The sequence below is a fragment of the Folsomia candida genome, unplaced genomic scaffold (assembly GCF_002217175.1).
Source record: "Folsomia candida strain VU population unplaced genomic scaffold, ASM221717v1 Fcan01_Sc017, whole genome shotgun sequence".
Taxonomy (NCBI): Eukaryota; Metazoa; Arthropoda; class Collembola; order Entomobryomorpha; family Isotomidae; genus Folsomia; species Folsomia candida.
The window spans coordinates 3273897-3300358 of NW_019091209.1; the positions used below are offsets into that span (position 1 = coordinate 3273897).

Here is a 26462-nt window from a genome sequence, read left to right on the forward strand (position 1 = left end):
CCTGCGTTTCGTTTTTACTCTCGAAACAACAATCCACCTCTCTTTCTCATCCGGAGGGGCATAGAACAACCGTGTGCTCAGACAACAACAAACAGTTTCATTGCATAGTTGCACCCGGCCAGACCAGCTCCGGCCCCACGACGACGACGCTACAGCCTCGCATACCAGAGAGTGATGGCTTTCTTCTGCCGGTACCCACACATTTCTTGGTAGCAATGGGTCAGCAACTGCTTATCGAGGGGAGAAATAGATAAGTTGACAGGATGCGAGTAATTATTCAGTGCAAAAACATAAGTGTCTCGGTTTTTGGAGAGTGTGCGAAAAAGAGCTTAGTTTTTTGTGAAGTGTAATGAGAACTCGACAACATGCGACACATTTTTAATGGTTGACACGCAGCGTGTAATATTAAAGTGAGAAAAAGTGCATGGGTGAAAAGTGGACAAAGAAGTGGAGAAGTTCGTGGTGGTGGTGGAGTGAAGAATGATGGGAACGGATTACTACCACTTTGGAGGAATGTGCTTCGTTCCTGTGTTTGTGTGTGTGTGCATCCTTGCCTGAAAACTGGAGCATGGAATGTTGAGATTTTAGAAAAATGAGTGAACTTAGGATTAAGGAAGATCAAATGGGGCAAGAAGAAGTGTGTTAAAGAAATTTTCTTATCGAGTGTATGGGCTTACACGTCACGATCCAAGTGAAATGTGATCCGAGTGAAAAAGTGTTGTTTTGTGTGTGCATGTGCATCGGTGATGATGACATCGTAGAATTAAATATGACATTAAAACACTGCTAAGGAAGTGACACACACAATGCTGCTGTACCGCATGGGGCAATTCCATTATGCAATCATCCGTGCGGTCACATTCGCCCTGCTGCTACTGCTCCATGGAGCGACGGGCAAAGTGGTGCGGGACCGGGGTTCCACACCCTTTGGGGGTGGGTCGTCGCGATCGGTCGATATGCGGGTTGACTTCGGGGTTGAGGAGGGTGTCCAAGTGGGAACATTTGTTGGAAGAATCCCCACAAAACCCGGGTTCACGTACCGTTTTAACGAATATCTCGATTACTTTGTGATCAACGGGACGTCGGGAGAGGTTCGAACGAGGAAGGAAATTGATCGCGAGTCACTACAAAATGACCAGTTTGACATTGTCGTCCTCTCCAGTCAGCCCACTTACCCGATCGAGGTGCGAATCTACATCAAGGACATTAACGACTGTTCCCCCACGTTTCCGGAGCCCGAAGTGTCGGTGACCTTTCCAGAGTCGGCTATTTCTGGAACTCGGGTTTTCCTCGACACCGCGGAGGATGAAGATTCCCCTGCCAACGGGGTGCACACCGGGTATAAGATTGTAGAGGGGAATGAGGACGGTCATTTCCGCCTCGTCGTCACCACCAATCCGAGCGGAGAAGCGCCCTTCCTCCATTTGGAAACGACTGGAAAACTGGACAGGGAAACTAAGCCGAACTACCGACTCAACATTTCCGCTCAAGATGACGGGGTTCCTCCCAGATTTGGATTTCTCAATGTCAACGTGTCCATCAATGATGTCAACGATTGTCAACCCGTCTTCGGACAAGGGCAGTATTACGCATCGCTGAATGAAAGTGTGGAAATCGGAACGGCCGTGTTGCAAGTATCCGCCACGGATAATGATGAAGGAGAAAATGCCCGGGTTTCCTACTTTATTTCTGAAACTGAACAACAATTCAGCATCGAAGCGGAGACTGGCATCATTCGGACCGCGCAACCCCTCAATTGTCCCAAGAATTGTGCTCCAGGAGCAAAAAGTTGTCCCAAGAGTTGCGTCCTCACCGTCTTTGCGCGAGATCACGGCACTCCCCGTCAAGATGGGAGGACTTACGTGACGGTGACCTTGGTGGAGTCGAACCACCCTCCAGTCATCAAGTTCCGCTACTTCCCACCCACCGCCAACACTGCCAATGTGCTCGAATCCGCCCCAAATGCCTCCGTCGTGGCAGCCATTTCCGTCATTGACATGGACGAAGGTCCAAACGGGGACACCGTGGTAGAAATTGTGCATGGAAACGAGCTTAAAAACTTTATCCTCGAGTCAACCACTTCCTTCCAGCTCGTCCGAACGAATGGAATGTTGGACCGGGAAAAAGTCCCCTTTTACAACTTGACAATCACTGCGCGCGACAGTGGGAATCCGTCCTGCAGTTCGACCGCATTTCTCATAATTGAAGTCAACAATGACCAAGATCCAGAAATCTCCTTCGCCAAAACGGAATATTCTGCAGTCCTCCGCGAATCCGTTCCGATCGGGAGCTACGTGGCGAGCATTACTGCGACGGGAGAGGAAACCACGCATAAACACAAGTCCTCCTCCTCCCAAGTCATTTATTCCATCGTTTCTGGGAATGAGAAGCAGTGGTTCACAATCGATCAGCGGAGCGGACTTCTCACCACGCGATCACTCCTGGATCGCGAACAACAGGGAAGTGTGCGACTCAAAATCTCTGCGAGGGATGGGGGACCATACCCGAAGTATACTCATGCTCAAATTAAGATCACAATTTTAGACGAAAATGATGAACATCCCAAATTCAGCAGTGAAATGATTGAGGTTTCCATGTTGGAAGATGTCCCACCCGGCTCGGAAGTGACGACGGTGAGCGCAGTTGACCACGATCAAGGGACGAATGGAACCATCACTTACGTCCTCAGCCCGCAAACAGAGCTTGCTTTTCCCAACCAGTTTCAAATTGACCCCAGTTTTGGGAAAATTATAACAAAAGCAAAACTTGACCGAGAAAGTGTTCAAAATTATGATATTTACGTGATTGCGAAAGATCACGGAAATCCGGCTCTCTCATCCACGGCGGTTGTTCATTTGGAGGTGAAAGACGTGAACGACCACGCCCCCGCCTTCTACCCGCTTGAATATTTTATCCCGGTCAGCAAAGAGCTCGCAGTGGGGAGCAATATTGGTCATGTGGTTGCAACAGACCCGGATTCGGGGGTTAATGGGAAAGTGACGTATAAACTGGCATCCGCACCCAGCCCGATTTTCGGGGTTGAAGCAAAAACTGGGAATATTGTGTTGAAAATGAGTCTTCTGAATTCTCGGGCGTTGTCATTCCAGCTCCAAATTTCCGCCATGGACGGAGGAGGCAAGACGAGTGAGAACGATGCAATGGTCAACATATTAATTGAGTCTCAACATGGGGAGAAAGCGTTGGAATTTTCACAGGCTGCGTACACTTTCTCCATTGTGGAAGACTTTGGTTCGAAAATTCCGGCCGGGTTTACTCGAGAAGTTGGAAAAGTACAAATCAGCGACAATTACAAGAAGGACTCTTCTGCCAACAGTAAAAATGGTGGTGGTGAAGTTAAGTACACAATTATTAATGGAGATCCCGACGGAATTTTCACCATTGACCAACGAACCGGAGCGATCATGAGTACAAAATTGATTGACCGAGAAACCCGAGGAAATCGCACGTTATCAATTTTTGCACAAAAAGGAATCCTCCACGGTTCTTGCACCGTCACGATAAAAGTGACCGATCTCAATGACCAAGTCCCCTCGTGGGACTACTCGTCCCTCTGGGAGGTCAACATTCATAAAAATTCCCCCATCGGAGAGGAAATCGTGGTCGTGACAGCGATCGATTTGGATGAGGGGATAAATTCCAAGCTGGTTTACACCCTCCCCACCAACCCCCTCGGACTTTTCTCCATCGACCCCTCCACCGGGTTGATCAGTCTTATCAAACCCCTCCGCCACGTGACCATCTCCGAAGTGATGGTGGAAATAGAGGCGACCGACTCGGGAGCAACACCCCTGTCATCAAAGAGAACCATGCTCATCCACCTGACCGAGGTGAATCAGAACTCCCCCGTTTTCGACCACTTTTCCTACGAAACCTCTCTCCCGGAATCGACCCCCGTCAACACGAGATTCTTCACCCTGAAAGCCACCGACAAAGATGTCGGGCTCAATGCTGAACTGAACTATGAAATCACGGAGGGCAACTCGGCTCAAAAGTTTGGAATCTTCCCTGATGGAAATTTATACGTGAAATCTCACCTCGACCGAGAAGAAGAAGACTACTTTTCTCTCTCCGTCATGGCCAAGGACAACGGAAACCCGGCACGGTCATCCATCACGACATTTGTCATCCACATAATTGATGAGAACGACATCGCTCCAAAGTTCACAAATTCAACTTTCACCTTCACCATCCCGGAGAACGAACCGGAAGAAAGCTACGTGGGGAAAGTTGTCGCGGTGGATGGTGACATGGGACGAAATGCGGAACTCACTTATCTCTTCACATCCGCCCAGCATCAGGATTTCTCCATCGATCCGAAAAGCGGATTCATCAAGACGGCCCGCTCTTTTGACCGGGAACAACTCGTCCAATCGCTGGGTCACAGTTCCATCACGTTGGAAGTGAGGGTGGAGGACAACGGGGTCGTGACCAAGTTGAGCGACAGGGCGCAAGTCGTCGTCACGATAACCGATGTGAATGACGAAGTCCCCAAATTTTCGAGGGACACGTACCACGTCCAAGTTTCCGAGGACGCCGAAGTGGGTGCCTCGGTCGTCCGGGTGGTCGCGATGGACTCGGATGATGAACAAAATGGGGAGATTTTCTACTCCATTCGGGACGGAAATGAGATGGACAAGTTTCAAATTGACGGGGCAACGGGACATATTTCTCTCCGGAACATGCTTGATCGTGAAAGCAGAGACAATTATTTGTTATCCGTTATGGCGCAAGATATGTCGGAGACTGCCCCGCTCCGTTCGTTCGTGAATGTGTCAGTGACCGTGTTGGATGCGAACGATTGCGTCCCCGTATTCCAGTCGGCCGTCGTCAGGTGAGGAGGTTTAATTAACTTTGTTGTTGTTCAAAAATGATCCAAATTTCAGAAAAATTCTGAAATAAATATGTATAACATCCATCCATCCATCACCCCATGATGATTAAATTATGGAGGTGGTGGTGGAAGAAGATTATATTTTAATGCATAAATTATCTTTTCCATATTATTCCCCAGGTTAAACAGTGAGGGTTCACCATCACCATCATCCATATCACCGTCATCCCTCCTGGACATGTACAACTCTTCACCTGCCACGAGCAAATTACAAATTGTTGAGACAACACCGATTAACACGGAATTGATTGAGTTCAACGCAACAGATTCCGACCTGGGACAGAATGGTCAACTCACCTATTCTTTGACTGGAGGCAATAGACATGACACTTTCAGAATCAATGGGAAAACCGGAATCCTTTATCTCAACAAGCAATTGGACTATGAAAAAGTTACAAAGTACACGCTCACCATTGCCGTGGCGGACTTTGGGAGTCCTCGACTTTCCACCTCGATGGACATGACCATCGAAGTCTTGGACTTTAACGACTGTGCCCCACAGTTTCCGTCGACCTCCGTGGTGCGACAGATTCAGGAAGGGATCTCTCTGAAAACCCCGATTGTCACGATTACCGCGGACGACGCGGATTCCGGGGACAATGGAAGGGTCAAATACCGCATTAAACATCAGTCACCACCTGGAGCACATTTTGGGATTGACTCCTCCACCGGCACGATTCATACGTTGCTCCCCATCGACAGGGAGTTTGCAGACACTTTTCGTCTCACCATTGTTGCCGAGGATCAAGCCAATCCGGTCAGTTTGAGATTATCTTCAGAGAAATTAGTCACCGTCATTGTGGAAGATGTCAACGACTGCGAGCCCAAGTAAGTACCAGTCGGATTATTATGAGCAAAAGTTAATTATTCATTATTTTTATGCAACTCGTTCTTCTTCTACTTTCTCCCACTCCGCCTCCTTTCATTATAAATAATTCTGTTTACAAAATACGTATGTGCCTGCATACATACATTTGATGCAATCAAGTGTTGAGAAAAACACTTGATTACTCCACCAGACGACCAGGCATAAAAAACTTTGCGAATTAAACAAACTTTAAATCTGAGACGTAAAAGAGGGAGGGGCGCCAGTGGGTTGTTGAGGAGTTTCATTTTAACTTTTTATGAGACAAGTGCATAATAATAATAATAAGAATCCGTGTTTACCCCAAGTCCATGCAGACCAATTGGTCAAGTTATTCACTCGATATTTACTCGAGCTGCTTTCAAAAGTAGACTTTTGCAAACCCAAAATGCTTACTGTATACTTGCATAACTTATGCATACGATTATGCATGAATTGAATCCCATCTCTCGCCGAACTGCTGGTGGTGGTTGTTTTTTAGCAGCCTGGTGAGACTGGCTACATGATTTACAACGCGAGTGTCTCACATTTTCAACTTTTTTTTGCAGGTTCACATGCCTAAATGCTGCTCTGCTTCGGGCTAATTCAGAGGCCATGACAGAAATTATGGTAATTAGTGCAACCGATTTGGACTCTGACTCTAATGGCGTGGTGACCTATGACCTTTTAAGTGGTGACACGAATCTCTTTGAGTTAAACCGAATTACCGGTTCGCTTCAAGTGAGACGTCGCATTACAAATGTTCAACCACGGTATCAACTCACCATCCGGGCGACGGATGAGGCGATCCAGTCACAAAGAAAGTACAGCGACTTGGCCCTCATGGTTTTGGGCGTTTCGGAAGAGAGTGGTTCAAGTGGGCTTCACTTTGCGAAGGGGACTTATCAAGGCGCCATTTCGGAGAATGAACCCCTCGGCTCGTCCATCATGACCGTGACGGCGAGTCGCGGAGGAGCGTCAGTTTTAGACGCGAGTGACGATGTCGAATATTACATAACCAACATCACTTCCCCAGATGGACTTTTGCAAAATAGGTTGTTTGACATTGACGTGAAACGTGGTAAGTAGATGTTTCTTATCATCAAAAGTATATATGATAATTGAGAATGTAGTCAATTATGAACAGTGTAGATGAATGAAGTAAAACGTTTTTTTTTCACGTGGGTTTGTTTGCAGGGATTCTCTCGACAGCTGCAATTTTGGACAGAGAAATGGGAGTCTGGAATTTCCATATTGAAATTTATGCCGTTCTTGTGAGTGCCCGAGGACTTTACACGGCTTCCACTCAAGTAAGAGGGATAATTTTGCATTAATATTATTACGAATTAATATTATATTGTTAACTTACACACCAAAACCGACGCCACCTCCACCACCACCACCACTCGTCTCTGTCTTGTTCTCTGCAAGAAACAAATTTTGCATGATGCTGATTCCAAAAAACAAAACCCTGTCAGACTTAAAAAGAGAGAGACATGCTGGTGACCATGCATCTTAAATTATATATTCAAATTAAACACACTCAAAAGAATTAGCATGTGGTGTGACCCGGACATTCCAGCCATGTTTTTCCTTTTGTTGAACAATTGTTTAGTGGACTACGTGTTTCACGTCCACCTTAGCATATTATCTCGCCAGAAGAAGAAAGTTGGTTCCAGTCCGACCAGCCAAACAATTCACATCATCATCATCATCATGTCGTGATCGTCTTGATCATCGTCCACCAATCTGTTCACTCTTTCTTAATAAATGGGGTTTGTATACGGCACATTAAGCAGCATTTTCTACATATATCTCATGCTGCATTTAATTGTTGTCGTCTCAGAGCACACATGGACCTGGGGAGGAGAGGACGAGGACGACGAAGGAGGAGGTTTGAATAGCGTCATGCAGCGTTACCACTTTACAATTTCACTTTTTTTGATTTATAAACGATTGAGAAATTTTTCCGGTTATGTAAGTTTTCTGCTCTGCAGGATACACAGCAATCGAATTAAAGAGTTGCCAACTCGTATGACATCAACTTCCGTTCAATTCTCTATCTCCCTCTTCCACGTACATGGATAAGTATGCATGTATTTGTACATATGCATGTACACCTTCGGGACCGTTCTTTAATTAAAAACATGGGCATGAGAGATTGTCTGTAGATGAATGTTTGGTGGTGCAGGCTAATAAAGTTTTAGCTAATGTGTGTATAATTACCTGATCCGTGTACTCTCACACAGTCAGTCAGTCATGCTCGCCCACACGGCAATTCGTAAGAAATATATAATAATCATAATAATACTCAAATCTCGGCAGAATATCCCCGTGGGATCTCGGGTTATTCATCGCTAATCTCTCGAGAGTTTGATGAGATGAGACACAAGTGCTCAACGTCGTCATGTTTCTCTAAAATCCACTCAGTAGTCGTCACCATTTGAGGTATTTCGTGTACAGCACTTATTTTGCTGACTCTCTGCCTCATCATCATCGTCAACAATGAATGATAAGGTTTTGAGCACTTGAGACATTCTGTAATTTATTGGAATAGGATAATAAAAGATGAGACAGTGAGAAAAAGGATTTCATCTTTTTCTTCGTCAAGGAGTTGTATGTATCTTCTTGAGCTTTATCTGCTCGCTCCAGTCACAAAAGTAATAAGCTGCTGCTCCTCATCGCTCTGGTTTTACTGCACATGGCAAGAAGGATGACGACGACGAGGATGGTTTCTCTTATCGAGATGAAGGATAAGCAGAGGATTCGTTTCTCTGAGTTCCTTCTTCTTCTTCTTAATTGTTGTGCAGGAGACCCAGAAGAGAAAGATGAGTTTGGCTTAGTTTTTCCTCTTTGGCGTTGGATAATGGTTTCCGACCCTGCATGAGGTAAGAAAATGGGAAAAGGCCAGAAATAGCAAGACAACAAGAGGGATGTTTTGAGTAGTTGTCTCTACATAGCTCGGGCAGATCATCATTTGATGGAAAGTGGTCTGGGATGCATGCTGCTTCAACATCTTTTGGTCTCTCTCTTGACGTACATTCTTTACGGGCAGGTCTGGTCATGCACTTTGAGCTGCTGCTCCTAAATCAGAATCCGTCCAAGAAAAGATGATGATGATGATGGAAGTTGATGACTTGACAGAAGAAGAAATCTGTGTAGTCTGCTTGATGCAGGCATGGAGAGAATACGAAGAAATGTAGGACGTTTTTTGAATAGTGGAGACTGGAGTCCACAGACACGGGGAGGTGAACAATGAAAACTTGTAGATAGGCGAAGATTAGGGGAAAAGTGCCGAAAATCCGCATTCTGCGAGTACACTATTTATTCATCGTGACCCGACAGACCGGCGTGACATTGTCTACTTTTGTCGTCGGGAAAATCAGCTTGATCCTGCACCTCCAGTCTGCAACACTTTTTGTATTGTTGCTCATTTTGTAAATGAAAAGGAAGCGAAAGTGTGTGTGTAGTTTCAAAAGCATCATCTCCATAATAAACCAGGTGCTTGATCATCCTCGTCATGAGGCTCGTATTCTCTTCATCCATCCGCATTCATTCGAGTTTGCATTTGATTAGGCTTCGCCCATGGTGAGCGGGCATGGCTTTCTTGTGCGATGGGTCGCTACCCTGCTTCGTACGTAAGAAAAAGTTTCAGAATTTTTAGGAAATTAAAACATCATGTGTTCCTACACAAGACTCAAATCTAATCACGTGCAAAATATGGTCTCCTTTTAATGCGTAGACCACAGTTTAATATACAATTTTAATGTTCCTAATTTGAAATATTTACACAATTTTCTAACTACTTTCGTCATGGTTCGCAGCATTGACTCGGTAAATAAAAACAGATTTTGAACACGTTCTTGAGAAGAACAATGTCCTACTTTGCGTAGGAAAAAACGGTCAGTCCTGGGTCAGACGGTTTTTTGAGCTGCATTTCGTTAGGTGCGGCATAAAGTGATCTCCAAAATCGCTTACTCGATGGGCACATCCATAATCGATGAGTTAAATCACGGCAAAGCAGAATGTATACACGAATCTGCGTTGGTTGTTGAAGATGAGAAGAAGAAAGGGTTGTTGGAGAGTGAGACAGGTGGGCAAAAGAAGATTTCTTGGTCTTCTCATTGCTGGATGATGATGAGGTACAACAAGTACAACGTGCCCAAGTTGTTACCTTACGTTGCTGGCTGGCTTGAGTATAAACAGTTTTTGAAAAGCCAAGCTAGTCAGTCTTCTGCTTCTTACGAAGAAGACTCCTCTTCTTCTGGCAGTTCAAGGACCAAATATCTTGCTCTCTTGTGTGGAGACTCCAACTGCGCTTTGCACCCCGCTGATGCCTTTTTCGTTTACTTCACTAGCTTGCTTCATGATATTTCTCGTCGTCGTCGTTCTCCTCGTCGTCGTCGTCGTTTGTACCTCCTCATCCACTCTGCTGCTGCTTTTTTCTCTCCGTTTTCTATACGAGAGGACGTGTGAGAAGTGGGCATAGAATACATTCCTTTTCCTTTTTTGTGTACCTTCTCTCCTCTCCACGGCATACATACCTGTTCTACCTGCGTGAGGTGGTTGGTTGGTTGTAAGTAATAGGGTAAAAGGGGGAGATGAAGCTGGTTAAGGTTTCTGGAGTCTGAGTCCCCATCAAGGAAGGGAGGAAGGGGTATATGTGGTACCTATAATCTTATTAGAACGGCTGCTGCTGTGACCCATCCATCCAGCAGGTAAATAAATAGGCCCAGATAGCTCTCGTGATTCCATCTTTTTTTCTCGAAGGTCTGCTCGGAATAGAAAATCAGATCGTTGTGACAGATTATGCCTGTCATCAAAACAAACAGTTCCGAAATTTCGGTCTTATGCTCAACACTTTTTACATTTAGTTTACAAGCCACCTGTTGACAACCAACAATCCGAGTTTGAATGTGCTCTTGAGAGTGTATGTGACGCTATGTGAGTTCTTCTTCTCGTGGGCTTGAGAAAACTTGACTCATATACAAACATCGCTTAAAAAATGGAGATTGTGTGTGGCATTTTATTATTGTCGTCGTCGTCCTCTTTTTAATCAGTATGCAAGTCCCAAGGGAGTGGAGAATGTATACATATTTTTGTAATAATAATATTCCTCCGCTCTAGAAAAGCCAAGTAGCATGGAAAAATGACAGAAAATGCAAATCCATCCACAATAAAATGTGACAATGCAGCGTGGGACGTATCGCTGCATAGTCAACTTTTTGCTACTCGCGTGTTACTTGTGAAAGTAAACTGTGTACAAGTATTAAATGGGCCGCTATCACGTTAAATAAGGTAGTAGGAGGACGGCGGATTAAATAATGGTGGTGTAAAAGATGCAAAGATTATTAGTGGTGGTTGATGCGTGATTGAAAATGAAGTGGAAAAGGCAAAGGGCCAAGTAGGCCCCTTACTTAAATAATACACACACATCCACCAACACCAACACCAGGGTAGAATTGGTTCCATAATTTTTCATGGGTTAGTTTCTCAATAATTTATGCTTGTCATGAAAGGGTGGTGGTGTGGTGTGGTTCGAATATGTTGTTGTTGTTGTTGTCTATTACGTACGACGGGATGTATATTTTATATCATAAGTAAAAGCTGTGTATATGTACTCGTATGTGTTGTTGAATAGTTTTTTTTTGTGAGTGAGTTGAAACCGTGGATTCACGGCGGTCAAGATCTTCTTCTTGGTTTCGTATGCACATCTTCAACTCGGAGGATGAGCGAGCTAGGTTTACGCAATAATAAGATAAACCCCACTACCAACCAGCACCATCCGACTCCTCATATGCATACATACCTGGCTAGCTGACTGGCCGTCGTTTTTGGGTAGATACTTAAACCCGTTCACACAAAAGATAATGTAATCTATTCATTTTGGCCTGACACAGAAAAAGGTATTCGGCCGTGTGATGTGTACCAGTTAGTCGAGCATTCATTCCAGTGTGCGACGCTCAGTCAGTCACTCACCGCACTTCATGTTCAGCTTAAAACTTGTTTCACAAGATTCCTGCAGCCAGATATTAAGGCCATATCGGCACCGATGCCAATTTGTGAACTTTGTTACCTCCGCTCCTCGTGTACTGCCACATTTATCATAAACGCATCTCTCTCTCAACCCTAGAAAGAACCACCACCGTCCATAGCAAAGCATCCGGCCATGCAGTCGTCATCCATCCACCTCCTCCTCACTTATCCATTCCTTTTGCTGCTGCTGACGATGAGTGAGCTTCGATGTTTCTTATTAGCAACATGCTAGCTAACGAATCCTGTAAATCAGGGTGATTCCCAGGCTGTCCAGTGCAAGAAGAAGACCTCGACGAGAAAAGTGCAGATATTATTCTGCTCCTCAGTCAGCTTTTTCTTGCATATGTAATGCTCCTGCTAATCCCCAATGTCACACCACCACTTATTCGTATAATAATTCCATTTTAAATGAGACTAATGAGAAATTCTACACGACGACGACGAACAGCAAAACGAATCCGTACACGTACGTACATATGTTGTAAATACTTGCAGTTCTTCTTCTTGTTGGCTCCGACATGCCGCTGAGGCAGTGACTTCATGACCAACCCTTTTTCAGAATATAAAATCCTACGTACCTGATGATGACTTGACTTCTGGCCCGGCAGTTCCAGTCCAGCGTCGTGAAATGATGGGTAGCGCATACAGCAATGCAATCCAGTCAGTGCATAAGTGAATGACGGCCATAATAATAATAATAATATAATATATAAACTTGTAAATACTTCTCGAGAGTCATGAGGAGGCGAGTTTACGGTCCGTGAATTTAAAAAATCTTTCCCTTGTCCAATTCAGGTACACCCTGATTACGAACCCCTACGGTGACCATGTATTGATTTTTTTTACCCTCTCCGATGGACTGATTATATTTCTCTCTCTTCGTCGTCCCCTCGACTCGATAAATATAAATTTGTGACCAACCATCAGTCCATTTTGAATAATAAACATGAACATGATGAGTTTGCAGCATGCGAGCGAGGTCATAAAGCGTCAGCTTCTCGCGCATAATATTCTCACACCTTTGAAGTTATTTGAACTCGGAGTTGGTTGTTGGATGTATAACCACATTTTTCAAATCGTCTCTCAAATTTTTAAGCCTTTGGACTAGCTTTTGGAATGAAAACAAAATGATTTATTATTTCATTTCACATTTATCATTTCGATTTCTGCGAACAATTATTATTAAATCGGTAGGACGAGAGATGAGAGAGAGGAACGTGTTTCAAGTTTTGTTAAGCCATCCCATTTCGTAATCTGCACATTGGTTTAGTAAAATGCCTGTTTATTATGAACTATACGGCATCTGGTATCTGCATATTTATGCGGAGGGGTTGGAGGGAGGGATGATCAGCAAAAATGCTCACTAACGGAACAATTTGACAATTAATATTCGAAAGATAGGGCGATATTGTCAATAAGAAAAATACGCGTGAGCCGAATCATGCCTCGGGTAAAATAATCAAATTGTTCATTCCACACCAGCAGAACACACAATGGGCATGTTTCGTTCCTAATAGGAGTTGGTTGATGAGCAATAATAATAAAGTGCGGACCAGATCACTTAAGCAATCTCATGCATATTTATCGCTTCCTATTGGATAAAAAAAGAGTGAAGAATGACGAGGGGTTTCCCAACTGAGGTCATGAACATTATTTAATTAATGGTTAATTGCAGGTGAAAGTGAGTGTCCTGGATGTAAACGATAGTCCACCCGTGTGGCCGAAGGGGGACGGGGTGGGGCTCAGTATTTCGGAAAATGCTCCCGTCGGCCAGGAAATTGCGACCTTGCACGCCGTCGATGAAGACCTGACGGGCAAAGTGACCTACTCCATTGTGAAAGGAGACGAGGGAAAGTTCCTGTTGGACGCGAAATCTGGCGTGCTCAAAATCATCGACACGTTGGACAGAGAAGTGCAAGAAGAGTGGAAACTTGTGGTCAGGGCGAATGACGGAGAACAGTATTCCGACACGACGGTGATGATTATGGTGAGTGATGGATTTCTGTTCTTGTAATTTTTGCGGATATGTGCTTATCGAAAGACGGGAAAATTACACCACGACGAATCTTTAGGTGACTGATGCGAACGACAATCCGCCCTCGTGGAACAAGTCGGCCTACTCTTTCGACGTGGCGGAGGACGCCCCTTCCGGCCACGTGGTTGGCACTTTGACCGCGATCGACTTGGACAAGGGGGTCAATGGGAAGGTTACCTACTCGATTTTGTCCGGGTGGGGAGATGATGTGTTTTCTCTTAACCCGAACAATGGGGTTTTTCTTCTCACGGGGAAACTGGACTATGAAAATGTGCAACATTACATTTTCGTGGTGCAAGCTCAAGACACCGGAACTCCAAGTTTGTCATCGACTACGACCGTGTATTTGAACGTGCTGGATCTGAACGATAATTCTCGTACGTGCATAATTTAATTATGACGATTTTATTATGCGACTCTTTGCTTAACTTGACAAAATTAAATTGTAGCTGTCTTCGAACCTGTCACTTATTCGACCGAGGTCCCCGAAAGTATTCCGATCGGTTCGTCCATCGTTACAGTGTCCGCGACTGATATGGACTCTGGTAATTAATATTTTTTGCTTTTCCTCCTCACCGTGAAAGTTGTGCTTGTTAGTAAAATAGTTCATACATAGTTGTACATGGGATTACGGTTAATGGTTTAGGCGACAATGGGGAAATTGTGTACTCCATCACGCACGGAGATGTGGACGAGGCGTTCGCAATATTCCAAAATGGGACGATTTACACCCTGAAATCATTGGACCGAGAGACAACGGCGAGTTATCAGTTACTCGTCCAAGCTGAGGATCAAGCTTCGATAAACCCACTTTCAAGTTCCGTCCAGGTAAGTGCTCTTTCTCTGATTTTGTGGTCACATTCATAAACGAAATAAATGCACAGGTCACCATCACCGTAAAAGACATAAACGACGCTGCCCCCGAATTCGTATCCGCCAACTCGATCATGGTCATGGAGAACACGCCCATCAACTCGGTCCTCCTCGTGGTGAAAGCCATCGACCGGGACGAGGGAAGAAACGGCTACGTTGAGTACACCCTGCACAACGAGAAGGCGACCTTCAGCCTGGGCGTGGTCGACGGTCTGCTCAGAGTCATTGGTGACATTGATCGAGAAGATGTCAGCAACTATACGTTGAGTGTAAGTGGCAACTTTCTTGTGTCCAATTATATATTCCCATCATCATCCATATTCTCTCCATTCGTGTATGTAGATCACTGCACGAGACCGTGGCGATCCATCTCAATCCACAACGCAAGAGCTATTCATCAAAGTTCGAGACAGGAATGACCACCAGCCCAAATTTGATACGCATCAGTATAGCGCTTCCGTCCCTGAAAATTCCTCCATCGGGACGAATATTCTTCAGGTAAAACCTGACCTCTGTTTTTTTTCTTAAAAAAACACCTTATCACCTGCTCATGCATCCTTATTCATGTTTTCTTTCTCATTTAAATGAATCAAAAAAATAATTCTGCTCCTCTCAGGTGAGTGCCTTCGATATGGATGAAGGGCTCAATTCCCAGATCAGGTACTCCATCATTGGCGGAGATCACAACGGAGATTTCAGCATTGGAGATGACTCTGGAATTTTGAGAGTCGCTCGAGGACTCAATTTTGAACGGAATAAGGCTTACACGCTCACCATCCAGGCAGAAGATCTCGGCGAGGAGGAAGAAAGTACTTATGACACGGCCACCGTCTCCCTCGCCATTTTGGATGTGAATGATAGGTAAGTATTTTTCATGAGCAGCAAAATTGAGAAAACATGAATGCCTCATCCCTGCTAATAAAAAAGTGTACCTGGCTGACTCACTCACTTTTTCTCAAGGTCGCCAATTTTTCTTGACGCCCCTTACATCGCCTACGTCCGAGAAAACATGGACGCCTTGCCCCAAACCGTGGTCCAGGTGAACGCGTACGATGCCGACTCGCTGAGCAAGAACTTTCAAGTTCGCTACCTCATGAAGGACGGGGACAAGGATGCCTTTCGCGTGAACGCCTCGACCGGAGAAATCACCGTGCATCGCGCCCTGGACCGGGAGAAGCAGTCCGAGTACCAATTGACCATCGTGGCGATGGATACAGGTACATACGACTTGCCAGATTTTATTTCATTTTCACATACGTTTGTACGTTCCTCGACGGACTACATCATCATGCAGGAGGAGGAGGAGGAGTACTTTTACTTTGTTGTTGGCACTTGACTTGTCTTGTGCACTGATAGGGGTTAGGTTATTATCGTGAGGTTGTATGTGCCGGGCAGGCAGGGTTTGTAGATGATGAGGTTGAAGGCACAGGTGGAAAGAATGAGAATGAGGCAGAGTTCCTCCATCGTCTAAAGTAACAACCTGTTCGTTACTTCTTCCTATACCGGAGGAGATAGGAGATACATAGCAGAACAACATTATTGTGAGACGTGGGAACTGGTTGGAGAAGTTTAGCCGAAGAAGAAGACCAAGACCAAGAAACCCACCCGCTAAGCACGCATCTAGCCATGTAAGCAGCAAGCAGGTTGTAGTGAAGGCAGCTTTAAGCGAAATATTATCCTGGGACATGAGCATTCATGTGTTGTGCTATCTAAATGGAACAAAGGAGAATGAATATAATCTTAAATCAGTCTCATCGGTGGTTTTTAGCTGGAAAATTATGATCTCGTTAAGAGATTGTTTTTAATGTTGGCGTTTGTTGGTCGCATTTCATGAGACCTGGCTCTGCCTGTCCTCTCCACCTGCTTAAATTTCAATGTCTCATTTCATTAGAGCAGCGAGGACAGGTCTTCTGCTTGCATGTAGGCTTCATATTATTAACGGATTGCTTAATCGGACGGGCCAAGTTGAAATGGTGAAATGAAATGCAAATATGTGCGTAATGTTAAATGTTGCTCGGGCTGAAATGAACTACTTGACCCCTCGTTCACTTTGGATTTCATAGTGTTCTGCACTCTTTTAATTATGAGTTCACTCTTTGTTATCTTGCATGGTTAATTAATTTATACGGAATTTCTCGTCGTCATCATATCACGCGGAATGTAAAGTTATGCGTTCTTTTTTTCTATAGGCGAACAACTTGACCATTTTTTCATAGATACATAATTTCACCATGATGATGATTATGAATTTATCAGTACCAATACGAATGGGATGTTCAAATGTGCATATTTTACTCAAACAGGAACTCCACGTCTCACCGGGACAGGAATGGTTCAAGTAATCGTCAGCGACCAGAACGACTGTGACCCGGTGTTTGAGCATGATCACTACGAACTGTCCGTGATGGAGAATACGCCTCCGGGAACGCTAGTGTCTAGAGTGCAAGCAAGTGATAAGGATCTCGGTTTAAATGCGGTGGTTCGGTAAGCGAGATTTTTTCGATAAGCAATTCGACGGAATTTTTACTAACCCAAAGTAAATGTGACGATTTAACAATTCATGGTTTTTCCCACAGGTACAAAATCCAATCCGCCAAACCCGTCCCCTTCGACGTGGACACGATCACGGGCGATATCTTTAGCAAGAACGAGCTCGACAGGGAACTCGAGGAACAATATCGCTTCAACATTGTCGCCATCGACTCGAGTCTCATCTTCCAACGGAGCTCGACAGCGGAAGTGATTGTGAATCTGCTCGACGAGAATGACAACTTTCCAAAGTTTAAGCAGAACTCGTACTTGGTCAGCATTCCAAGCAACGTGGTCTCGGGGAGTTATGTCCTCGGTGTCACGGCAATGGACGCGGACGCCGGAGTGAATGGGGAAATTCGATACTTTCTCGGAGGTCCGGACTCCGACAAGTTCCAACTGAACGAAACGACCGGCGTGATAAAGACGATCCCCGCCTTGTCGAAGAGTGGGAAGAGCAGTCTTCTCGTGGAAGTGCGTGCCGTCGACTCCTTCCCCAGTGAACCGCTGTCTTCCTCCGCCTCCATCAAAATCAACCTTGTCAGTCCGTCCAAATTCCCAAAAATTAGAGCCGCCAAGCAAGAGTTTTCCTTCCTCGAGAATGTGAGCAATGCCGTCGTCACGACGCTGGAGAGTGACCCCGCTTCCCCGCAAGACCACAAATTCCACCGGTTTCAATACTTCATCGGTGGGGGAAATTTGGGCAGTGCGTTTGTCGTAGATCGAAGATCGGGTCAGTTGCGGATCTCCTCTCAAGGCCTGGACTACGAGACCGCGCAACAGTACGAACTTTGGGTGGAAGTGAGTGACGAGGAAGCGCCCGAGTTTCGTGCCGCGATTCCCATCTACGTCAGTGTTCGCGATGTGAACGATAACAGTCCCGTGTTTGAGAGGAAGCATTACAACGTGAGCATTCCGGAGGAAGAGTATGGACCCAAGTTTGTTACAACGGTGGTTGCAGTGGATAAGGACTCTGGGGTCAATGGTGCCGTGAGATATTATCTGCATAGCGAAAGTGCCAAAAAGTATGCAAAAATCTTTGAAGTAAAACCAGAAACGGGGGAAATTTACTCGAAAACAAAACTCGATCGGGAAGAACATTCTGCATACGTTCTTAAAATAGAAGCCGTTGATTTGGGGGATCCTCCAAGATCCGGAACTGCCACAGTGACCGTGCATGTTGAAGATATTAATGACAATCCGATGAAATTTACCCGTCTTTTTAGTGTGAATGTGACTGAAAATTCACCCTTAGACACGTTTGTGATCCAAGTGACCAGTGTGGACAAGGACGTCGGAGAAAATGCCAACTGCTCCTACAGTTTCACGGACAAAAGTGGTAAATTTAAGATTGATCCGTACTCTGGCAATGTGACCGTGAGTGGGTCGCTCGATCGGGAGTTGCAGGACGAATATTTGCTCAAAGTTTCGGCCAAGGATGGATCCTGGAGGGCGGAAACCTTGCTCACCATCACTATTGAAGATGTGAACGATATGGCTCCCGAGTTTGAATCGACGTCCTCGTACAATTTCAACATTCCAGAAAGTGAACAGTCTGTATCCTTTGTGGGACAAGTGTCCGCCATTGATCGGGACAAGAGAGGTCCGAATTCTTTAGTTACATACTCTCTGAAACATCAGTCCGACCTCTTTTCCGTGGACCCCGTCAGTGGTGAAATATTTACGAAGAAGGCAATCAAGTACAAACACCCGTCGAAGCGATTCTCCCCTGAAAATGAGCACGGCCTCGTCATCACTGCCGTGGACAGTGGCAAACCTCCCATGTCGTCCGAAGTCATGGTTGTCATCAACGTCGTCAACGTGAACAACCACCCGTCCAAGTTTGTCAAGAAGGGTTACTTCTCCCCAATCTTATTCGACATGCCCGTCGGATCGAGAATTATTCAACTCCACGCCACAGACGTGAACGACTTTGGCCTCAATGCGGAAGTCGAGTATTTGAAAATCGGGGGAAACGGGTCTGAAATTGTGGACATTGATAAGCACACAGGATGGGTCGTGTTGGCCGAAGATGTTTCGACCTACTTGTCAAAAACCTTTGTAATCCACGCGAGAGCAATTGACAAAGGGATCCCACCACTTTATGACGACGTCACCGTGACACTTTCCATAACCGGGCCGAACAACCACGCCCCAATCTTTAGCTCGTTAAGTTATCGTGTCATAGTTCCGGAGAATGAGGCCCTTGGCTCCGTCATCGTTACAATGAACGCCTCCGACAAGGACTTGGGACCCAATGGTCACATCTTGTACGACATTAGTCGTGGCAATGAGCAGGAAAAGTTTGAGATAAATCCCACCACGGGAGCAGTCAGTATTCACAAAGACTTGGACTACGACACCAAAATGGAGTACGTTCTCAAAATTACTGCAACCGATCTCGGATACAAACCGTTATCCAGTGATGCTGAGCTTATCGTAATTTTGACCGATATCAATGATAATCCTCCCTATTTCGAGGAGAAAGTGTATGACGCCAGGGTCAAAGAGAATGCTCCCTTAAGATCCAAAGTCTTCACCTTATCCGCCAAGGATAAGGACTCCCTCAAGAATGGCGTCATTCGCTACGCCATCGTTGGCGGGTCTGGAAAACACGCCTTCAGCGTCGACCCCGTCACCGGGATTATAATTTCCACTCAGATTTTTGACTATGAAGACACGAACGAGTACGTCCTCGACATTATGGCGACCAATCCAGACTCCAATATGCACGGGACGTGCAAAGTGGTCGTGTCAGTGATTGGAGTGAACGAATACGTCCCCCGCTTCGTCCAACCTGTTTTCCACTTCAGCGTGTCCGAGTCGGCCAGTGTGGGTACTTACGTGGGGAGTTTGCAAGCCACGGACCAGGACAGTGGGGAGGATGGCGTCGTGTACTATATCCTCGTGGGCTCCAGCAATGACCGTGGTTTCTTGGTGAACACGATCACTGGAGAGTTGACGGTGTCACGAAGGTTGGACAGGGAGTCGCAGTCGAGAGTTGTCCTCTCCGCCCTGGCGAAGAACAAGGGCTCCATTCGTGGCAATGATACGGACGAGGCGCAGATTGTAATCAGCGTTCAGGATGGAAATGATCCCCCAGTCTTTGAGAAGGAGCAATACCGTGTCGATGTGAGGGAGGATATTCCCGTGGGGAGTTCGGTCACCAGTGTGGTCGCTGTCGATATTGATGTTCGACCGGCAAATAATCGATTCACTTACGAGATTCTTAGTGAAGGTTACAACAAAACGTTTAGGATTGACGGGATCACGGGTGTCATTTACACGATGGAGCCGTTGGACAGGGAGACTGTCTCGAGTTATAATTTGATTGTGGGGGCGATTGATACCGGGACACCGCCTGCCATAGGTAAGTACTTTCACTAACTTATCATGATTATTTTAAGCAGTGTCCTTTGCAATAAATTACATTTGTGTTATATTATTTCACAGGAAAATCGACCGTAACTGTGACCCTGCTCGACATCAATGACAATGCCCCAACCCTCAAAAACTCTTCTCTTGTCGGAGAAATTTTGGAAAACGAGCCCGCAAACACCAAAGTGATGACGTTGCAAGCTCTCGACGCGGACATGCCTCCAAACGGAGGCCCTTTCACCTTCAATCTCGTGGGAGGAAGTGACGCGTCAAAATTCAAGGTGGATTCCGAGACCGGAAATGTCTACGCGACAACCTCCTTCGACCGAGAGACCACTCCCGAGTTTACCATCACGGTGGAAATATCCGACAATGGGAAGCCCGCTTTGAAGAGGAAGCAGGACGTGAAGATCAGAGTGACCGATGCGAACGATTCTCCATCCCAGGCTAGAAATGCACAAGTCCTAATTTTCATAAGACGAAGCAGCACCGGCACGAAAACTACACACGTGGAGAAAGTCGCTTCCGTCAAACCCATTGATGCCGACATTGTTGGAGATTACTCGTGCCGCTTGCAGTCTGGAGGGGACGTCTTCACCATTCAGAAACAGTGTGACCTACTCGTTCAGAAATTTCCTTCCACTAAACGCCAATCCATCACGGTCGTGTCGGACGATGGGAAACATGCCGAAGTCGTGTCCACTATGCAAACCGAGTTTTTCTTTGTTGAAGATCTCACCGTGAAGAATTCCGTCATCATTCGAGCTAATGGGATTGAACCGTCGCAATTTTTGGCTAAATTCTACCTCCGATTCATGTCCTGGTTGACTTCAGTGTTTCAATCGAACACGATCGTGTATAGTTTGATGCCTTCGAAAAATGATGGGACAAATATCGTCTTGGCAGTTTCAACCAGTGAGAATCAGTACGTCTCGATATCTGAGGTGGTGCGAGGTCTGAATTCGAGAAAGGGTGAGATCGAGCGTCTCTTCGGAACGTCTGTTGTCATCAACTACTCGCCGTGTTCGAAGGATTCCGTTTGTCAGAATGGAGGGACGTGTACTCACACGCTGAGCATGTCCCCGGAACAGAACATTGCGGTGGATAGTTCGCATCTGATCTTGTCCTCTCCGAAGCTTGTGATGGACTTGAGTTGCGAATGTTCCGCAGAATTCACAGGTATGTACACCGTAATTTTCAATCAATTGTACCACAACTTGTATTCACTGTTTTTTTCGTTGATTAATTCAGGTGTCAATTGTCAACATCGGAAGGAACCATGCAGTCCGAACCCGTGTCAAGGTAATTAAAAATTAAATTGAGACTTTAAATACGAATAATCATGACGTAGCAATTTTAAATGTTCATTTTTCAGATGGAGGCGTTTGTATTCGCCAAGGGTACGATTTTTCATGCGTCTGCCCACCATATAAACAAGGGAAGCGTTGTGAGGCGGAGAAAAGCAACGTTTGCAAAGTTAATCCTTGCCTAAACGGTAATAGTTATTTAATTATACATTATTGTTTAGGAACGCCACAAGAATTGGTTTGATAAATGTATGTTGTTTATCACATGACAGGAGGGACATGTAACGAAAATCAGAATTCCGACTTTTACTTTTGCACATGCCGACCAGGATTTCAAGGTGACACTTGCCAAACGTTGAACAATGTGTGCAAGCCAAATCCTTGTCAAAGTAAGTACAAATTTGGTATTACTAATTTTTAGGTGTGTATTTAGATCCATACATAATTGGCGTACTTATGACGTATTCCTATTTTTTAGACGGTGGAGAATGCTCTTCTCCCATCGGTGGCATCTCGACTTATCCAAAATGCAAATGTCGGGCCCACTACTTTGGCCGGTACTGCGAAAAGTCAGCCTTTGGATTTGGACCAGAATCCTTCATGACGTTTCCACCATTGGATCCCAACACGAACGATATTTCAATAACATTCTCAACCAACAAGAGGAACGCTCTGCTTGCGTACGACTTTGGCGAACAGACCGGAGGAAGATCCGACTTTATTGCACTTCAACTAATAGCAGGAAAACCGGTGTTGTCCTACGGAGGGACGAGAACCGAAATTTCGAACATCCCTGTCAGCAAATTTGTCGCGGATGGTCAATGGTATCGCATCATTGCGACACGGAACAGCCGCGTGGTCTCGTTGTACGTGTCCCTCTGCCAGCAAGGCGGTGAAGTCTGTGAAGAATGTAAACTTGAAAATCCATCTTGTTACGCGAGTGGACATGGAACATCTGGGTAAGCTTTTTTTACGAACTTTGCAATATCTCGTAAAATAAAATTTTTTAAATCTATCATTTCTTGTTTCTCCAGAACTCTAAACTTCAAGTCTCAGCCACTCCTCATTGGCGGAGTGAAGGACATCGAGTCCGTTTTGGAACGACCAGGACAAATCCAAACGGACGATTTTGTCGGATGCATTCACAGCATTGGAGTGAACGGACGCTTCCTCAACATGTCCATGCCTCTGGAGTCGAGAGGAATTTCGGAAGAGTGTCAACGAAGCGAGAATGTTTGCAGCGGTTCGAAATGTGGGGGAGGACAATGTATCGATTTGTGGGACACGAACGCCTGCAACTGCAACGGAATTATTGCATCCAACTGTCAAGAAGCCTTCCTCCCATTTTCCTTCTCCACGGGGTCGTATGTCGAGTACAAACTGGGCGAAAAGTACAAACGGAGTCAAATCCTGCCTCACCAACAGTCAGCAACCAGGGCGAGAAAACTTCGTGAAATTGCGTCAACAAAATCTGTGTCCCTCAGCTTCCGGACGATTCAGACGGACGGAGTTTTATTTTATTCTGGAAGTGAACAGGATTACACGCTAGTTGAAGTAAATTATTACAAACTCGTGGCTTAATTTAATGGGTTAAGAATACAATTATTAATTTATAAATTGTTTTTTCCTAATTACAGTTGGATCAAGGAGGTTTACAACTCAGTTCACGTCTTGGATCGAATCGTCCAATTAAGATGAAAACTCCTGGCACGTTTGTATCCGACGGAACGTGGCACACTTTCAAATTAGTTTCTCAGAATAGAGGGCTTCAACTTTTACTAGATGGGCAACCCATGGGCGAAGAACTTGACGTGGCGTCCACTCATGACTTCCTCGATCCATACCTTACCGTTCTCGTGCTCGGTGGAACCCTGGACAACACTCCGACAAACTCTATTCACAATGGTGCGTGTCGATTTTATCACTATTTTTTGGAAAAAAAAATAATTTTTTGGAAAAAAATATAAAATAATAAATGCACGACTATTTCAGGTTTCACCGGATGCATGACAAATTTCACCATAAACAACGAGAACCAACCTATGAACGGTTCCGGTGGGGTGTTCGACTACATCGTCACGCACGGGAAACTGACGCGAGGTTGCAACAGTGCCATTGCTGGAGCCGCCACGGCCCCTGACCCGCTCAGCATCGGAGTCACTTTAGTCATCGTCTTCTTCGTCTTCCTGCTCGTCGGAATTCTCGGCAGCGTGGTCGTCTTCCGGATGCGAAAAAGGGAAAAGAACCCTTTACCAAATTCCAAAGTGGCTGCGAAACCATCAACCGGAGTGCAAAATCCGGGCGACGTCGTTCGCAGTCACCTGCTCGACGAGGAGTCTGAAGCTCTCCGAAATTTTGTCCGCAATTCGAAAAAGATGGTCGCGAATAATACTTGTTATCAAAAACCTGACATAATCGAGCGTACTGCATCGACTCAAATGCACTCCAACAACAGTCCCCCGCACAGCAGTTTCCTTACCTCATCCGGCCATGAGATTTCAATGGAACCTGAAATCCCAGATCTGCCTGAACATTACGATTTGGAAAATGCCAGCTCCATCGCCCCCTCCGATATTGACATCGTCTATCACTACAAAGGTTTCCGGGATAATTTAGGCGGTCGAAAATCCTCCCCTTTCCGACACAACCACCACTTTTCTGGAAATAATCGCCCCTCCCATCACAGCGGGATAAGACAAAGCCCCATCTCCAACGTCCTGAAGAGCACCCCACTCGCAAGACTGAGCCCCTCGAGCGAACTCTCGCAACAAATCACTCCCCGAATCCTTACCCTACAAGACATCAGTGGGAAACCGTTGCAGAGCGCCCTGCTCGCCACGACCCAGAAGGACGCCATGAGTCAGAGTGAACGCAGCCTAAATATTAGCCGATCCTCCTCCCGAAGCTCCATCGTCAACGCGTCCTCCTCTCACGGGACGAAAAAGAAGAGAAAAAAGTGTGGCGGCGAGTCCAGCAATGGCGGAATGAATATCGGTTTAACCGCGGAGGAAATCGAACGCCTGAATAACTCTCGACACAAAAATAATTCTAGTCTCATCAGCACGTTGGACGACCTCAGCTCGGAGAGTGAGGACCAGAGGAAGAACAACCTGTCAAACCTACTCGAACGCAAGTCTGACCATCACCACCTCCATCGTCGCAGACAACAGCAGCGGTCACGAGACACGTCGAGTGAGGAAGACGAGTCGGGAAATGACTCCTTTTCATGCTCCGAATTCGACTACGATAACGACAAGGGGGTCGGAAGTAGTGGGTTTCACCATCATCACCACCACCCACGAATGTACACGGGGGGCAATAATGTGGAGGACGGGGAAGGATCGTTTCACGGGTCTTTGTCCACCTTAGTGGCTTCGGATGACGATTTAGCATATATTAACAATACGTATGCCAAGTCAAAGTCGGGTCATCATCCCCCTGGCGGTGGTGGTGGTGCGGGAGGACCTTCATCCATGCGGTGGGACTACTTACTCAACTGGGGTCCAAATTTTGACAACTTGTCGGGCGTTTTTAACGACATCGCCCAACTTCCGGACGTCACCCCGCCCTCGGCAGGAGGAGGGTCGAATAATAATCTTCCGCCTCCAAGTATTAATAATTTTGGTAATTCTGGTCCCATATCTTCTCGAAATGGTAGTAGGAGACCGAGTGAAGAGTACATTTGATGTAAAAGACTTTAAATATAATTAGTGTACTTCGAATTCTTCATCTTTTTCCCTCGTTCATATTTATAATTTTATTCGCCATCATGATCATGTATTACTCGTCGTATATAGTTTTTTCATACAGTTGGCTGGCATTATATTATTGATAAAGAGTGAATTCCGCAGCAGTATAAAATAAATAAATAGATAATGTTATGTGATGGCATCGATACTCTAACACAGATATTATAATTATTAAATATTTCAAATTTTTGTATCTGCTGATTTTTTTTCAACCTTTGTAACTGGTATTTATTTGTATCTATTTAAATTATTGTATTTGTTAGTTACCAGGAAAGTAGAATAATACGTTAGAAATATTTCTATACAAAACGCTACAAACAATATAATTAAGAATATAGATAGATAGATATATGACAATGCTCATACATTTTCATTACGAGCCTGAGCCATGATAAATATCATAATATGAATGAAATGATAAATATCTTTCAATTTTATAGTTTTGATTATTAACGACCCTGTGCCAAATACTACAAAGAAACCCTTTCAATAAACAAGTTGAAAAAAAATATGAGTGAATTATTGCAAAAAAATGTGTATTATAAAACTGTGCATCAAAATTAACAAACTTTGCAATTCTTATCAAAATGTAAACTTTTTGGTACATCAATTTACTGGCCAAAAACCGAATGGGTATTCTTCCCAAGAATTCTGCTGAGCCGAGTGGAACGGACCGTGGGAAATTCTCAACTCAATTTAATCAAAAACCAAAAATCTCAATGTGCCTCATTATTCAAGTCTCATCTCTGTCTCAATTTCTCTCTCGAACTGTTATTTACTCAAAAACCACGAACAACAT

General features: G+C 45.2%; 1 protein-coding gene across 1 annotated transcript; it reads left to right on the forward strand.

The window, feature by feature from the left end:
• Positions 1 to 26172, forward strand: LOC110856989 (cadherin-related tumor suppressor). Its single transcript, XM_022105578.2, has 22 exons — positions 1 to 4852; positions 5033 to 5740; positions 6326 to 6837; positions 6954 to 7066; positions 13468 to 13779; positions 13865 to 14204; positions 14277 to 14372; positions 14474 to 14655; positions 14712 to 14969; positions 15043 to 15198; positions 15317 to 15561; positions 15661 to 15917; positions 17004 to 17184; positions 17277 to 20599; positions 20683 to 21786; positions 21859 to 21909; positions 21983 to 22102; positions 22187 to 22303; positions 22393 to 22873; positions 22949 to 23468; positions 23552 to 23819; positions 23907 to 26172. The coding sequence occupies exons 1-22, from the start codon at positions 807 to 809 to the stop codon at positions 25598 to 25600; spliced, it is 15084 nt and encodes a 5027-aa protein (XP_021961270.1). The 5' UTR covers positions 1 to 806; the 3' UTR covers positions 25601 to 26172.
• The last annotated feature ends 290 nt before the right edge of the window (positions 26173 to 26462 follow it).

What these genes read in the sequence shown, in the direction of transcription:
- LOC110856989 (XM_022105578.2), top strand. Translation starts at nt 807, where the DNA reads ATGCTGCTGTACCGCATGGGGCAATTCCATTATGCAATCATCCGTGCG. An exon ending in ATTTTGGATGTGAATGATAG is followed by an intron (nt 15,562 to 15,660) that starts GTAAGTATTTTT and finishes CTTTTTCTCAAG; the next exon opens with GTCGCCAATTTTTCTTGACG. An exon ending in CGGGACACCGCCTGCCATAG is followed by an intron (nt 20,600 to 20,682) that starts GTAAGTACTTTC and finishes ATTATTTCACAG; the next exon opens with GAAAATCGACCGTAACTGTG.